Source organism: Oryctolagus cuniculus, chromosome 7, assembly GCF_964237555.1.
Source record: "Oryctolagus cuniculus chromosome 7, mOryCun1.1, whole genome shotgun sequence".
In the NCBI taxonomy this organism is placed as follows: domain Eukaryota; kingdom Metazoa; phylum Chordata; class Mammalia; order Lagomorpha; family Leporidae; genus Oryctolagus; species Oryctolagus cuniculus.
This window is the reverse complement of record NC_091438.1, coordinates 41,053,003-41,069,890: the sequence shown is the minus strand read 5'-3', so window position 1 is coordinate 41,069,890 and position 16,888 is coordinate 41,053,003. Positions and strand designations below refer to the sequence as shown.

At 53.7% G+C, this 16,888-nt stretch overlaps 1 protein-coding gene and 1 long non-coding RNA gene across 6 annotated transcripts in view; one reads left to right on the top strand and one right to left on the bottom strand.

Moving 5' to 3' along the window:
- Positions 1–8,789: 8,789 nt before the first annotated feature.
- LOC138850394 (uncharacterized) lies at positions 8,790–10,130 on the bottom strand. The gene is made up of 2 exons (XR_011390109.1): positions 9,994–10,130; positions 8,790–9,127 (listed from the first exon to the last, which is right to left on the bottom strand). It is a non-coding gene; the product is annotated as an uncharacterized lncRNA (long non-coding RNA).
- Positions 9,317–16,888, top strand: part of KIRREL1 (kirre like nephrin family adhesion molecule 1) — a 102,283-nt gene continuing 94,711 nt past the window's right edge. For 3 of the 5 annotated variants that reach the window (XM_070076877.1, XM_070076875.1, XM_008264257.4), the window contains exon 1: positions 10,387–10,574. In XM_070076877.1, the coding sequence (XP_069932978.1) occupies positions 10,523–10,574 (52 nt within the window). In that variant the 5' untranslated portion in view covers positions 10,387–10,522. Of the gene's footprint in view, positions 9,462–10,281; positions 10,575–16,888 lie in introns of those variants that run through there. The other 2 variants (XM_070076876.1, XM_008264256.4) reach the window with 2 other exon arrangements.

The window sequence follows — 16,888 nt, the reverse complement described above, 5'->3', positions numbered from 1 at the left end:
GGGGCCGGCACTGTGGAGTAGCGAGTAAAGCCGCCACCTACAGTGCCGGCATCCCATATGGACACGGGTTTGAGTCCCAGCTGTTCCACTTCTGATCCAGCTCTCTGCTATGGCCTGGGAAAGCAGTGGAAGATGGCCCAGACGCTTGGGCCCATGCACTCGTGTGGGAGACCTGGAAGAAGCTCCTGGCTACAGATCAGCGCAGCTCCGGCAGTTGCAGCCATCTGGGGAGTGATCCAGTGGATGGAAGACTTTCTCTCTCTCTCTCTCTCCCTCCTTCTGCCTCTGCCTCTCTATAGCTTTGCAAAAGAAAAGAACATTGCAGGCAAAGGAATAGTGTTTGTAGAGGCCCCAGTCAGGAGAGAAATTCGATGATACAAGTCCCAAGAACTCGGAGACGCCCGGTGAATCTGGAGTATGAGGGAGAAGAAGGGGAGTGGGGGCACTCTGAGCCTGGGAGGCGAGGCAAAGCGGCTCGGCAGGCCCTGGGATCCCAGGCAAAGATGCTCTGCCTGACCCCAGGGGGAGGGCAGTCACCAGTGAGTTTTAAGAGGAGAGTGACGTTGTCACATGCGAGCTTGAGAAGGAGCTTTGGAGAGTGGGACTGAGGAGGCAGGGGCCTGACCACAGCAGGAGACGGCACTGCGTGCACCGGGTGGCAGCAGCGCAGATAGGAGGAAATGGACCACTATCTTGGAAAAAGCAAACAGCAGGATCTGGAGACTGACTGACTGGTCGTGAATGAGGAGGAAGACTAGGCAATCAAGGACAGATGCACAGGTGTCTGGTTTGAAAACAGGATGGAGAAGGGCTGATTTTTTTTTTTTTCAGATATCCTTGAAAAAAATTTTTTACAATTATTTATTTACTTGAAAATGAGAAAGAGAGAGAGTGTCTTCAATCTGCTGATCTGCTGGTTCACGCCCCAAACGGCCACAACAGCCAGGGCTGGATCAGACCAAAGCCAAGAGCCAGGAACTCCATCCAAGTCTCCCATGTGGGTAGCAGGGACCCAAGAACTTGAGCCATCATCTGCTGCTTCCCATTAGCAGGGAGCTGACTCAGAAGTGGAGTCACAGAGCCGGCGCTGTGGCGTAGAAGGTAAAGCTGCCACCTGCAGTACCGGCATCCCATATAGACTCCGGTTCGAGTTCCAGCTGCTCCACTTCCGATCCAGCTCTCTGCTGTGGCCTGGGAAAGCAATAGAAGATGGCCCAAGTGCTTGGGCCCCTGCACACACATGGGAGACCTGGAAGAACTTCCTGGCTCCTGGCTTCAGATCGGTGCAGTTCCAGCTATTATAGTCATCTAGGGAGTGAACCAGCGGGTGAAAGACCTCTCTCTCTCTCTCTCTCTCTCTCTCTCTCTCTCTAACTCTGACTTTCAAATAAATAAATAAATAAATCTTTAAAAAAAAAAGAAGTGGAGTCACCAGGACTCAAACTGGCTCTCTGATATGGGTTGCAGGCATTCTGAGCAGTGGATTAACCCACTATACCACAACCCTCACATCTGGGAGAGAAACATTTTTGTATGTATTGTCTTTGGAAAATGTTACTTTTGAGGTATCTTTGGAAAAAATATTTTGGGGTGTCATTTTTGAGGGAGGGCCATTGAAAGAATAGTCAGGATTTGTTTTTATTGGTTTGTTTTTGGTGTGTGTGTGTGGGGGGGGTCATTTCCTCTCCGGATTTGCTTTCTCTGGATCTATTTCTAAAACCCAGACTACGATTCTGCGTGGGGAGGACTAGGGATGGGGCTGCAGCTAGAGGAAGATTTGATGGTCAGGGCTAAGGGCTCGTGAAAGAGGGGAGCTGCCATTGCCTGCAAGCAGGGATCTTGGTACCAGGCCCATGCTGCTGGCTCAGCCTTGCAGGCTAGGCTAGAAGCCGTGGAGAGACATTAAACCAACATTCTCCATCTGTCCGTTTAGGAAATGCCACCCAAGCCAGCAGCCAGACCCTGCCTGGCGGGCACTGCGAGGCCCGTTCTCTGGCACAGAAGCTGAACAGCCAGTGGAAGCAGGGAGGATGGCATCGGCCTGGCGTGTGGCTGTCACATGCAGGAAAGCCCACCAGATCACATGCAGGAGGTAGGAATCAGGAAATGGGCTCTTGACCTTGGGCCTCAGGAGGGAGTGTGGCTCTGATTCCTCTTAGGAGAAAGGCCCCAAGAATTTCAAGAAGCAGTTGTTTGACTCAGAATATTTACTGAGCACCCCAATAAGCCCTTGTGGAACCCCTCCAACAGCCCTCTGCAGGAATGGTCCTTGACTCGTTATTAAAGGCCAAGAGTGCCACAGCACTACAGGGGTATTAGGGCTAGCAGGGAGCTATTCCCAGAGAGGGGAATTGCTTTATCAAAGGCCACCTTTCAGAATTTGCCTGCAGCTCCTAACTGTCCACACTCAACTCTAGGAATCTTTTCTTGCTGCTTTCAAGCTGAGTTCAGTAACCCCTGTTCTGCACTCTTAAGAAATATGAGCATGTTTCTCTCTCTGCACTTCCCAACCCTGGCGTAATTATCTGTCCGTCTTTCCCACTAGACCGTGAACTTCTGGAGAACCAGGGTATATGTGTCATTTTTCTTTGTATCCCAAGTGCTTAGCCTAATGCCTGACATACAGCAAGTGTTTAATACATGTTTGGGGGATGAATTGCATGGATGAACACATTAATTAATTAATTAATCAATCTCAATCAAAGCCCTTGGAAAATGTCCACCAGTGCTGGGGGGGAGTTTAAAGGTCAGAGTGACATTATTAGAAGTTGTGTTTTAAGTTAGTGACCTTCCTTATAATTATGGTTAATTAAGCTAATCCCTTATGTTTCCATTCATATGAATTTCATTCAGCTTCATACTTAAACCTACCAGGATGTTCAGTGTCCTCAAAACAACATCAGCCCACAATCCCAGCTGTCAACTCAATCTTGTTTCTAGCTTAGATGTTAACATAAACCACAGCTTGTAACCCAGGCCTGACAGTAAATGGACCTAACGCTGGATGGTTTTGGGTTTTCAAGGAAGCTCTGGGGAATGCTAACAGTAAAGAGACTTTAATTTCCAAGGAAACTAAAACCAAAGGTTAAAGGAAGAAGAGACTTCCTGCTGTTTCAAGTTACAGAATAGTCAGGGCTGTTTAGATGTAAGGAGTGCCTTTGCTGATGAAAGCATTCGGAATGACTCTGGGGTAATAACGTGAGAAAGTCGGAATTAGGGAGATAGATGGCCTGAGAGGCAAGAGGCTGGCGTCCTGGTCCCCGCTTTACTGTAATTTGCTTTGTGACCTGTGACAGATCATTTTACCATCTTGAAGGGGAATTGACTTCATGTTTTCTGAATCCTTACCCAGTTCCGAAGCTTGGCATTAGAGTCATTAGTTCATGTTCTGTTCTCTGTTTTATCCTAATTAAGTCTATCCGCCACTCTTCCATCCCCTCCCACACACTGACTCCCCATCTTAGTGTCTCTGCTCAGGGTGTCCGAACCCTCATCCTCTTCTATCTCTCTCTGAGCAGGTCCCTTCAATTGGAATGCTCACTGGAGCAGGCCTCTTCCAATCCCTGTGAGCTCAGACAATGAAATCCTCATTAAACCTAATGAGAGATAACTGGTCCATTTAGCACAAATTGTCTCCCCATATTGGAGCTGGAATATGGAGCACTGAAGAGGGCTGGAAATCGGTAGTCGGTGTGGATTGGAGTTGTTCACAGGCAGTGGTGTACCTGGTCCATACATGCTGAGACCCTATCTGTGCTGAACCCGGCCTTCCTAAGCACCTGCCTCTAGGCATCACCAACCCAACTGAAACCATCTCTTCCTAGACATTCTGGACCCTGCTCCTCAGTAGACTGCTCCTTGTGGGGTTCAACTTTCAATCTTCTTCAATAGCAGCATCCGCTCCCTCACATATCCTCTGTCATCCGAGCCCCATCCATGGAAACCTACCTCGGTCCACTTTCCTCTCCTCCTTCTCCTCTTCCTCCTTAAGATTTATTTATTTAGTTGAAAAAGAAAGGGGTGGGGGAGGAGGTATCGTCCATCTGCTGTTTCACTCCCCAAATGGCCATAATAGCTAGGGCTGGGTTGGCCTAAGCCAGGAGCCAGGAGCTTCACCCGGGTCTCCCACATGGATGCAGGGGCCCAAGCACTTGGGCCATCTTCTGCTGCTTTCCCAGGCACATTAGCAGGGAGCTGGATCATAAATGGAGCAACTGGCACTTGAACCGGTGCCCATATGAGATGCCGGTGCTACAGGCAGTGGCGTAACTGTGCCACAGTACCAGCCCCCACTTTCTCCTTCTGTAGTGGCAGAGGATGGCCACTTAATAACTTCACTGGAACCCATCATGCCCTGCGGTATGCATCCTCACATCTTCAGGCCCCAGGGAGCTAGGCCTGCACAAGGCATCTTCATTACTCAGCATGGAGGTGGGAGGGTCTCTGTAGGGTTTCGACTGCTGAGACCACTGGTCCCTCGCAAAGCATTGAGCACAGTTGGAAAACGTGAGATGAGAACTCACAGTTTGCAGCCCGATAATTTCTCTATTTCTCTTCTCAGTTCTTTTGTAGGACCAGGTACTCTTCACAGAGAGGCTAGGTGTAGCTGGACCAGGTTCAGTGGCCCCTGGCCACTGCAGAGTGGTCTGGAATGTTTTGGGTGATGCTAAATTCTTCTTCCCACCCCTCCCTTTCCCCTCACAGTACAGACTGGAATCTCTTCCCCCATTTCCTCTGATCTTACTCATGTACATCTCAAAAGCTGGCCACCGAAGAGCAAGAGAAAAGGGACTAGGATAGTAGCAGGAAGTTCAAAGCCTAACATCTGGAAGGACTTAGGCAGCCACCTGGGCTGCAAGACACAAAAGTGAAGGAACCAAGAGCTGCCTTTGCCGGGCGGACTCTGGAGAAGCCGTGTGCGTCTCACCGCTCTGGGCTGCAGTCACTGCAGCAGGTGCTTCCTTGTCTCAGGGACTCAGGGTTTCCTCTAGGGCCGAGACGGCTTTCCAGGCTGAGAACCGGCATCTTGGCCTCTCTCTCCTCCATGTCTGGTAAGCAGCAGGGACAATCCTCCACCCGCCTCTGGGGAGAAAGGGGACAATTTATAGAACTGTTCTGCTGCTCTTAGCCCTCATCGAGACACAGAATTTGTTTCTGTCTCTCAAGGTGGCTTTTCCTGCTGGTGGTCATAAATTGCCTTCCTGCTCACTCCCTGACCTCTTGATCTTTTTGCTTTTGTGCTCCAAAAATTATTAATATTTCTCTTAACTCCGTATATAACCTTTGGCTGGGCCTCTCATTTTTTTTCTCGGTGAAGTAGCGTCCTCAGGGATGACTGCCTGCCCCTCCACGCCTGCATGCTCCTGTCTGGCCAAGGCTCTCTCCGCTCCACCTTCCATTTTCTCTTGCTCTTCTTTTCCTGAAGACAGATTCACAGCAGGAAGATACCAAAGGTCCCTGCTTTGGGGAGCTGCAAAACTGAAAATAATCACAGGTAGCATTTACTGAGTATCCAGTGTGTGTGCAGCCCTGCTCTAGCAGCAGTACAGATAAGCACTCCCCGGCTCCTCACAAGCACCCCATAAGGTAAGTGCTGTTATTATCCACACTTGGAGATGAAGAAACCAAAAATCAGAGATTAAAGACATAAGCTGTCTGAGAAAGCGAGCGGCAGAACTTGGACTTGATCCCCTCGGTCTTCATCCAGTGCCAACTTGCCTAACTCTGGAGCATTCTGCCACCTCTCCAAGGGGAGGAGCTTGCCCAGCTACTTCTCTGCCCTCAGGGAGCCCCAACCTGAGTGGCATACACAGCCTTTGCCCCAAAGGAGCCCCAAGTCTGATAGGGGAGGCAGATCTCCCAGTCCCCACTTGATGAGAGTTAGGTGACTGTTTTCCAGGAGACTCTGTTAACCCAGTGAGAGTAAGCCCTGCAGCCATGAGAATGGAGAAAAGTGGGGGAGCACCTTTGGGGTTGCCTCCAGGGAAATGAGGCCACACAGGATTGTCAGGAAGCAGAAGTGCTTATTGAGAGAAGAGGCCAGGGCACCCCCGGGGGGTGTTCAGGCAATGCCTGGACAGCTGGGCTTTGCTTAGCTCGGAGCCCATTCGAGTTGCCTGGGGGTATGTTTAAAAACACCGCTTGGGTTTCACCCAGAAACATTTCATCATTGGGGGTGAGGCCATAGCCCTCCTGTCAGGAGATTCTAATGCACAGCTGGCGTTGAGGACACCAGGTAGAGGCTGGGTCTTGAGATCTGGGATCTGGCATGCCGAGCAGTTACATGGAGCGCATTCTGGAGAAGGAGTTTGCCATGGGCTGAGCAGGTGAGGATCTGGAATTACAGGGAGAGGGGGAAGGAAAGTTAAGGGACCAGGAGAGAGATTGCTGCGTGGGCTGTCAGGGAGCTGGCACACTCAGCTCCTCTGTTGCTGGGATATGGAGGTGAGATAGGAGGCCCAAGGGAAGTCAAAAGCTTTGATAACCCAATTCCTCCTCACTCTGAGAATAGCTATGAAGCCTGCATAGCAGAAATTGAAAGACAGGCAAGGAGCACTAAGCTAAGAATATGCTTATGTAAGAATAAGATAAGAATATTCTTTCTTTGCTTAGGGACTTTTCTTCCTAACATTTTCCTAAATCACTATCCTCTGGCCCTCCCGTCCATGCACCTACACACAGAGGGAAATGGGATAAGGCCGTCTCACAGATCTCCCCCATCCCAGGACCTCTCCCTTTGCTATACCGGGTACCTGCTAGTCTTCCCCTCGATGCCTGAGCAAATCCCTAGCCTCCTTCAGGTCTGTGCTCAAACGTTACTTTAGTAGGGCAGCTAACCTTGATTACTTTTAAGAGTAAGTTCTGCTCTCTCCCTTCCACTCTTCTTTATTTGTGTCTTGTAGCATTTACCACATCGTGTGCATTGTCTATTTTTCTTTTTTTATTTATTTTATTTATTTATTTTTTTGACAGGCAGAGTGGACAGTGAGAGAGAGAGACAGAGAGAAAGGTCTTCCTTTGCCGTTGGTTCACCCTCCAATGGCCACCGCGGCCAGTGCGCTGCGGCCGGCGCACCGCGCTGATCTGAAGGCAGGAGCCAGGTGCTTCTCCTGGTCTCCCATGGGGTGCAGGGCCCAAGCACTTGGGCCATCCTCCACTGCACTCCCGGGCCACAGCAGAGAGCTGGCCTGGAAGAGGGGCAACCGGGACAGAATCTGGCGCCCCGACCGGGAATAGAACCTGGTGTGCCGGCACCGCAAGGTGGAGGATTAGCCTATTGAGCCGCGGCACCGGCCCTATTTTTCTTTAAAAAAAAAAAAAAAATGTATGGTCTGGTGCTGTGGCATAGTGGATAAAGCCACTGCCTGCAGTGCCGGTATCCCATATGGGCACCAGTTCGAGTACTGGCTGCTCCACTTCTGATCCAGCTCTCTGCTATGGCCTGGGAAAGCATTAGAAGATGGGGCCCACCAGCGCCGCGACTCACTAGGCTAATCCTCTGCCTGCGGCGCCGGCACACCAGGTTCTAGTCCCGGTCGGGGCGCCAGATTCTGTCCCGGTTGCCCCTCTTCCAGGCCAGCTCTCTGCTGTGGCCCGGGAGTGCAGTGGAGGATGGCCCAAGTGCTTGGGCCCTGCACCCCATGGGAGACCAGGATAAGTACCTGGCTCCTGCCATCGGATCAGTGCGGTGTGCCGGCCGCAGTGGCCATTGGAGGGTGAACCAATGGCAAAGGAAGACCTTTCTCTCGGTCTCTCTCACTGTCCACTCTGCCTATCAAAAAAAAAAAAAAAAAAAAAGAAGATGGCCCAAGTCCTTGGGCCCCTGCCCCCTGCACCTGCATGGGGGACCCAGAGCAAGCTCATGGCTCCTGGCTTCAGATTGGCTTCAGCTGCAGCCATTGTGATCATTTAGGGAGTGAACCAGCAGATGGAAGATCTCTCTCTCTCTCTCTCTGCCTCTGCTTTTCAAATAAATAAATAAATAAATATATTTAAAAAAGTTACTTATCAGAGACTGGTGTTGTTGTACAGTGGGTTAGGAGCTCACTTGTGATGCCTGCATCCCACGTCAAAGTGCCAGTTTGAGTCTTGGCTACTCTGCTTCTGATCCTGCTTCCTGCTAATGTGCCTGGGAAAACAGTGGATGCTAGCCCAAGTGCTTGGACCCCTGTCATCCACAAGGGAAACCCAGATGGACTTCCTGGCTCTTGGCTTCAACCTGGACCAGCCCTAGCTGTTGTGGCCATTTTCAGAATGAAACAGATGCTAGACATCTCTCTCTCTCTTTTTCTCTCCCTCTCTCTCCCCCCTGGCTCTGTAACTCTGCTTCTCAAATAAACACTAAATCTTGAAAATGCATCATTTTAATATTTATTTGAAAGGCGAAGAGAGACAAAGACAAAGAGAGCTCTTCAATCCACTGGTTCACTTCCCAAATGCCCACAAAAGACAAAACTGGGCTAAGCAGATGTCGGGACCCAGAACTCACTGTGAGTCTGCCACCTGAGTGGCAGTGACCCCACATAATTGAGCCCTCACCTGCTTCCTCCCAGGGCATGCATTAGCAGGAAGCTGGATCTCAAGTAGAAAGGGCACTCAAACCCAGGCACTCAGATACGGGATGCGGCATCGTAATAACTCAGCCAAAAGTCTGTCCCCTTTTATTTTTCTGCCTTTCCCTCCCCTCCAGAATGGAACACTAAAAAGAAGGGACTTCTCCCCCACCACCCGTTCTTGTAGCCCCAAAGCTTAGAATTGAGACTGGAGTATAGAAGACACTAAGGAAGTATCTGTGGCTTGCATGTTTAATGAAGGAATACATGAAGAGCCCTTGCATGTCTCTGCGCTAGTGTGTGCGTGTGCTGGTTACATTCCTGGGTCTCTGGCCTAAGTACGGTTCTTTGTTTCTACACTGTGCTTGCCTGTGCACATGCGGCTTTGAACTATGTAAGTCTTCTCCGGACTGTGAGCATCAGCTTTCAGAGTAAGAGCTTGTGCGTTTTCCTGCCTGTGTTTCTGTGCCCTCTACTTGGCGCGGATGTTTCAGGATCCGGGGGAGGAAAGGCGAGTCCTGGCCGCCTGACGTCAGCAGAGGGCACCAGAGAGCCGTGCGCTTTGAGCTCAGGGCCTGAAAGGAAGAAGAAATGCTCGCTGGCAGCAGTTAGGGACCCAGGAGATGCAGAATGTGGGAGAAAAGAGGTGGAGACCTCTCTAGACCAGCAGGCATTACGGTAAAGTTGTGCAACTGCTGTGACTCTTGTGTTGTTTCCCCTCAGTTCATCCCCTAGGGTCCAGACCTCCAAGCACTGCCAGCAACGCTGGGACCAGAGGCTTCTGCTTAGGGCTTGGGAGAGGAGCTGGTTGCTAGACTGGGCCCTAGAGAAAGCGGACCCTTCCTGCAGCCCCTCATCACTCCCACCAGGAAGTCCCTCCCTCAGCCGCTCCTCCGTCTCCACCCCAAGGTATCTCAGACTCCTGCTTGGAGACCTTCTTTGGGCAGCCAGCTCTTCCCACGGGCTTGGAAGGGAGGCCGTGCCAGTCCTTGGCCTTCCAAGCTGGGCCGTGGTGCTGGCTAGCTTCTCCTTCTGGGTGGGTAGAGGCCCAGGGGGAACAAAGGAAGGAGGCAGCTGTGCCTCTCCAGGCTGCTGAGGGCTCCAACATTTAGCCTGGTCTCTGGCAGGGGCTCAAGGCAGGCCAAGTAGATTCTCTAGTTCTGGGGTTTTTAGGCCGGGAGAGGAATGTCTGCCCCTCCCCCCTCCAACATTCACTAGCCAGTGGAGAATTCTTCATTGAGGGGATCTAGGAATTAGCTTCTGGTCTTTCTTTCTTTTTTTCTTTTTTTGAGATCTGTATGCTCTTTAACTCCCTGGCAGCCTACCAGACACACACACACACACACACACACACACACACTCTTCCTCATCACAGCCATCCTCTGCGTACGAGGCTTATCCTCAGACCCTGTCCCCCCAACCCCGACCCTCCGCTACAAACCCACAGCCCGGGACCGAGACCGCGTCTGTAAACGGGCGGCAGCGCGGGCGGGCAGGGGTCCAGCCGCCCCTGCGCCGGAGCCCGCGATGTCACGCTCCTGATCCGCGTCGCCTTGCCCTCAATTCCGTTCTCTCGGCCGCCCTTGCGTCTCGGTGCCAGCGAGGGGTGCGAGTGTGCGCGCGCGCTGGGGGGCAGGGGAGGCGGCGGAGGGAGGCGCCGTCGGGGGGGAGAGAGCAGACGTCAGGAGGAGGGCGGGCGCGCGGCGCGGGCGGCCGGAGCTCGGGGGAGCGGGCGCGATCGAGAGGAGGACTCGTCCGAGGGGCTGGGGGGAGGAGGCTGCCAGGGGGAAACCGCGGGAAGGGAAGTGAGTTTGTGCGAGCGGGAGTGTGCGTGTGCGCGCGGCGCGTGTGCAGGGGCGGGCGCGGCGGCGGGGGGCGGGCTCGCGGGCTCCCCTCCTCCCCAGCCCGCTCCTCTCTCGCTCGCCAACTCCGGGCCCCAGCCGCTGGCGGGCGCGCGGCGGGCGGGCAGCATGCTGAGCCTCCTCGTCTGGATCCTCACTCTCTCCGATACTTTCTCCCAAGGTAAGGGCCCCCAGACGCCACCACCTCGCCCCCCTCTCTCCGCGACCCCCGGCGCCCGGACGCCCCGGCGCCGCCCGGGGAGCGGCCCGCGGGCAGCCGCCGGGCTCCAGACGCCACGAGGCGGGGGGAACGGGGTCCGGGCGCGGAGTCGCCGGGGCCGGCGAGGAGGAGTTTTCCGTTGATTCATCCAAGTTGTTTGCTCTGGTTGAGCGGGAGAACGGAGAATTGGGGGCCGCCGGGGCTGGGGGTCCGAGCGAAAAACGGAAAAGTCTTTCCCGGAGCCCCCCGGCAGCCCGACTTAGCCCCAGTCCCTGTGGCCGGGGTCCGGACGCCAGGGTTTCGCCCGGCCAGGGTGGGATTTCAGATTTTGGGGTGGGGTGCGCGGGCAGCCGGGGCCCCGGGCTACCCCCGAGATGCTGCTCAGAGGATCGGTCTCCCTAGCTCCCTCCCGTTCAGCCTGTCGGGGTGCCTGCTTTTGAACCGCGGCTCCAAGCTGCCGGGGCCGCCCCCTCTAGAGAAAGCTACGGTGGCAGGGAGCGGAGGGGGCCTCCGAGCCTGGGGCGAGGGGGAGTGGGAGCCGTGGGCCGCGCCGGCTGTGGGCGGGGAGTGGAGTTCCCAATACAGCGGCAGGCCCAGTGGATGTGTTAGGGGCACTTACTGGGGGGGACACCCCGCTTGGGGTCGGGGAAGTGCCGAAGTCTGGGGGCTTATTTGGAAGTGGCAGGGGAGAGGCTGGGAGGCCACGGCTATGGTTAAGAGAGGTGAGGATATTGGTGGATCCCGGGCAGGGCTGAGCTGGGGGAGGGAAGAGGGGGAGGAAACCGAGGGTCTAGACTCCAGGCAGGAATGGGGTCTGTGGGAGTGTGTTCTTACCTCTGGGGTCTGCCTCTAAGCAAGATTTAATCCTGTCGGGTTCACTCCCCCCCCCTTCAACCCCCTCCCTCCATGAAGCTGACACAGAGAAATTGACACAGAAACACCATAAAACAGTCACAGACAGGGAGACAGACTGCTCACCTACTGAGACGCAGACATACCAGCAGACATCCCCCACACTGAGACAGACACATGGACACAAAGGCGCTGACATCTCCGAGGGTCACGGATTCCTCCCCAGATTGGCACACACATCCTGCCCCAGAGCGCCAAAACTCAGACAGGGAACATGTGTGCAGGCAGCCTTTACAAGGACACGCGCGCAGGCACACACACACACACACACACACACACACACACACAGAGGCGTGCAGGAGCCCTTCTACAGATACCAGCCCTGGAGCAAACAAAGAAACTTGAACAGACATTGGTACAGCCAGACACCTATGGAGCTGTATAGACTACAAAATGGAGGAGGTGGTCTCTTTTTGGGGAGTGGGGGTGTGGATCTGGGAAGAGGGCAGTGGGCTTGGGGAGGGCAGCCTCAGGCATGGCTCAATGCTCACTTTCCTTCTTAGGTTTGTGGGTGTGTGTGTGTGTGTGTGGTGTGGGCTGCTGTGCCGGACACCCCGTTTCCCAGCCAGAACCCTCCCCGGGGCTGAGTTGTTGGGGCCCTGTCTTCTTCCGCCTTTCCCTCCTGCACACGCTGAACACACGGGAAGGGCACACATGTCTGGTGTGAGCTGAGAGTGGGAGGGGGTGCTGGGGAAGGAGGCCTGGCCCTGGGGTTGGCAGGCCAGGCCGGGCACTTGGCAGAAAGTTGGGAAGATGACTTAAGTTTTGACTCTGTTCAGTCAGGCTGCTGTGGTGGGGGAAGGGGCGGGTGGGAGGGGGAGGGACCCTGGGTCAATATTGGTATGTGGAGGGGGGGCAGCTCCTGTCTGCCCCTTTCCTGGAGCCCTGGCATGTCAGCAACATGGATAGGAAGGAGCTTTAAGGAACAAAAGCTGCAGTTAGCAAACAGGAGAGACATGTGCATTGAATCGGAGACAGGAATGGTCAGAAAGAAATGTGTATATTGTGTGTGTCTCTCTCACCCCTTGGGAAGGAGGAAGAGGACAGGGAATCCTGAACCTCCCCCTCCCTGTCCTCCCCAGTGGGCTGAGAGCAAGACCTGAGGACGCTATGCAAAAGTGTTTGTGGTGGGGGAGAGGATACTAAAGGGCAGAAAGGGAGGGAAGTCAGGAGGGAAAGGAAATTACTACTGGGTATTCAGGGGAAGCTGGCCAGGGGCTGGGGAGGAGAAGGGAGGGAGGGCGTGGGGGTCGGGGAGCCTGGGGCATGCACTAGGGGTGCCTGGCGGGACCCCTTCTCCTTAGCCTTCCCCCCTCAGGGCCAGGAACTGGGGCAGGGAGAGAGGAAACAGAGCGGGAAGGTGTTGCCAGGGGATTGAGGGCTGGTGGTGCAGAAGGGGGAAGGTGAAGGAAGGCCAGAGAATGGAGGGGAGCAGAGAGCAGAGGGGAGAGGGGAGATTGCAGCTCAGGCGGAGAAATAAAAATCGCGTTTTAAAGAATTTCAATGGGCTTCATCAATCTTCATTTTTCACTAAATAATTTTCTGTATCTTATCTAAATGAAAACCATTATCCTTCCCCCCGTTTCCATCATGCGCCGGCTCCTCAGACTGATTGCGCCGAAAATTGAAATATTTATTCATTTTCTGGGAGATTTTCTCGCTCCCTAGTCTCGGGGAGGAGAAATTGAAAAAGAAAGATTATAGCTAATCAGAGCAATGTGGGATGACAGGCCGGCTCGGGGTGGGAGCTGCCTGCAGAGGGGTGGCTCCGGAGGCAGGGAAAGGGGCTGTCCTGTCGCCCCCAGAACTCCGCCTGACATTCCTGCCACCACTTTGGAGGGGAGTGAGAGGTAAAGGAGAGAGGCCCAGGGTCCTCCTGTGCACTGAGAGCCCTGCCTGAGTGAGTAGATGGGAATGGCGCCCCCTCCTGTTGCAGTGTGCACAGGGCACACACACTCACTCACCAGTACCCCAGATGAACCACATCTGTCCCGAACAGGGAGACAGGGCAGAAATCAGCCTCCTGGGTCCCTCGTCTTGACCTTGATGGAACTCCACCTTCTACCTCTGCTCACTTAGACCCGAAGGGGGGCACAACCAAGTGCTCAATGCCACAGCCTTAGAGCCCAGTGTACCTGGTCGGGGGGGCACATAGGGCTGTGCTGCTGCTCCAAGCATAACTGGGTGTTGGTTGTCCTGGTTCTGCAGTGGGGTAGGGGTGAGGAGGGCCTGCCTGCGGTCTCTCCCTTCCCCTTCACCCTGTTGACTTGAGAACTGCATGCTCTGATGAAAGTCCCCCGGGACCTCTTTATATCCTTGGCCGCCAAATGTGAATTTCTCTTAACCTACAGTTTCTGGCACCGTGCTGTGCATATGGTAAGCGCCCCTTAAATCTCTGATCAATTGATTGATTTGATAGGGTGGTGCACTGTTGGAAGGATGCAGTGTGGAACAGTCTTATGTGCGGCTCCCACCTCTGCCACTTGGTAGCTGTGCAAACTTGAACGAGTGATGTGCCCTCTTGGTGCCTCCGTTGGCTCATGGGTAAAGTCGGGGGTAGTAATAAGGACCCAGAGGGTTAGGCTGGCCATTAAATAGCCATGTGAAATGCAGGGAGCAGCATCTGTCACCGACAAAAGTGTCAGATCAGATACCTGCTGTGAGCACTCATGGTGGACGTTAGAGGGCAGGCAGCCCGGGTGTCTGTGCCTTTTCCTCTCCTCTTCGAGATTCTCTTGTGTTTTCTAGCCCCAACTGCTCAGATTCTTGGTCCTGAGCTTTAGGAGGCATCCTGTTTGCGTTGCTCATGGAGAGACTGTTGGGGCAGGCCCTGGAGGAGAACGGGGTTTCTCCCCTGGTCAGAGACTCCAGCAAAAGTCTGAAGAAAGGACTTCAGAAGGCAGAGCCGAAAAGGTTGGCCCTCAGATGAGAAGGAGCCAGAGCTCTGTGTGAAATGAGCAGAGACACCAGCCTGAGGTGGCAGCATTTCAGAGCTTAGAGATAATACGGATCATTTATTGAGCCCTTATGCTAACTGCTTTATATGCAGCAGCTAATTTAATCTATGCAACAACGCCCTGGGATCACCTCTATCATTATCCCCATTTCACGGATGAGAAAGTGAGGTTTAGACACGTGAGGTATCTTGATAGTTGTAGGCACTGGCTGATCCCAGAGCCTGCCTGTTTCCTCTTGGCCAGAGATCCCACCTGCCAGCAGGGCCAGGTAGTGTATGATTTTTCCTGGTTTATAGCAGAATGAGAGCTGGGAGCAAAAGGCTAAAGTCATTCATGTTTTAAAAACAATCCTTTATTCTGAGATCCTGTCCTACATTCTTTGGTGTTAAGTCATTTTTCTTTGATGATATGGTGCTAGTAAGTGACTTTTTAAAAAGGGACTTGGCAAAACCTGTGTTTGTTTGTGACATTAAACACAGCCTTACAGGTGTGTGGACTGCAGATTTGAAAGCTACAACCCCTGTACCATGCAGCGCTGACTCCTGGGAGACACAGAGTCGTACAGAGGAAGGGGTGAAGGACTGGCTGGGGGTCTGGGAAAATGCTAAGACAGGGCTCTCACAAGTCAGCTCCCAAACCAGCCCGGGGCCCTGGCAGGCTCAGAGGTGGGGGTCTTGGACAGCTTGCTTGAACCTGCCAGGGGCTAAGCCCTAGATCCTCCTTCTTAGCTTGGGTGCTGGGGTGTTGCCTGACCTAGGGTGATGAAAAGTAATGATAGGTCAGCTCCAAACCAAAGTATCAAAATGACCATTTATTGAGTTCCTGCTCTGTGGTTTTCAAGCTAATGTTACTGTCAATTTGGTAAATAGAAAACCAAAGTTGAGAGTTTAAGGAACCTGCTGAGGGCCGTCCCTGGAGTGTTAGATTGCAGATTCAGACCCTTTTGTATCTCACTCCAGAGCTGGCACATGCCAGCACCTTCGCAACAGAGACTCTCCCGCCTCCCTTGGAGACGAGGCAGCTGGGAACAGATGGGAAGGGAGCCAGGGCCCTCTTCCGCCCCTGGTGCCCTGCTCAGCCGCATGTCCACCCAGGAATGCCAAGGCCACAGCCATCTCCCCGCCCTGCCTTTGATGATCTTTCATCCGTGAGGCGAAACTTAGGTGTGGGATACACACTTTGGTCCCCTGGGCTGGCAATTCTGAATATTGCCAGAAGAAGCAGGTGGTAGTCCCTTTTCTCTACCTTTAGGGTCTTTTAACTTTGTATCTTTCCCGAGCTGGTGCAGAGCAGCTGCTCTGTCACATGCAGATAGAGAGATAAGATCTTCCTGTGACCAGGCAGGGGAGTCCATACTTCTCAGTTTAACACATAAGGGAACAGACTTGGAGACGCTGAGCATCTTGCTAAGGGGTGGGAGTTGGACTGGAGGAAGGGGAGAGGGGCACATTCCTTAATCGCCCCAATTTCTGGAAGCTGCTTCAGACAGAGGGTAGGGAAATTCCTCTCCGTGTGTCCAGAGATGAGAAAGCCGAAAGCCGTGCCCCTTCCCAACCTGCTAGTTCCTGTCTGGTTTCTTCCCAGGGCCTCTGGGCCTGATTATTTGGCAGTCTCCTGGAGGGGGCTCCGACCTGGAAGAGGCTGGGATGTGTGAGTGGGTGGTCAGCCATGGAGGAGGAGGAGCCTGCCACGTCCTTGATCCTGAAATGCGTAGGCATGGGGAGATGGTCCCAGGAGTCGGAGGAAGAACAGGCTGTCCCAGAGTGAGGGAGAAGGCCACTACCTTTGGGGAGGGGCCTACTCGGTGCTCGGTGTTTTGTGTTTATTAGTGACTAATTTAATACCAACAAGTGATCCATTGAAGATTGGTGATATTATCCCCATTTCACAGATGGACAAACAGGGACACAGAGCAGTGGAGATGATACAGAGAAGGTGGGGTAGGGGGTCGGGGGGATCATTCCCAGAAGGAAGCTTCTAAAGCCACCACATCCACCTCTGCCACATACTGCTGGGTGCAGACCTGGGGGTGCACCCTCAATGTGAGCCTGTCCTTACGTTCACGCATGCCCTTCCTCTTGTACACGCGTGCATTGCTCACCCCATGGACGCTGGTGGGCAGCTACCTGCCTTCCCCACAGTGCCTCCATTCCCCAGGGAGCTGGCGTGGCCAGGGCAGTGTTTCTGAGTATCATGCTCCCCAGTCTTTGAAAGTGCTGCTTCTTGCCGCCGTGCCTTTCATGTTCTGCCTCCCATGCGATACACACACACACACACATGACAAGGTGGAGAAAGTCAGAACCCTCTGGTCCTCATTCTGAGACTCCAGCCCCTCTCCAACCCGCAGTCTCAGCTCTCAGACCTTCCTGCCCCCAGTTCTCCAATGATGCCACCCCGATTGGCTGA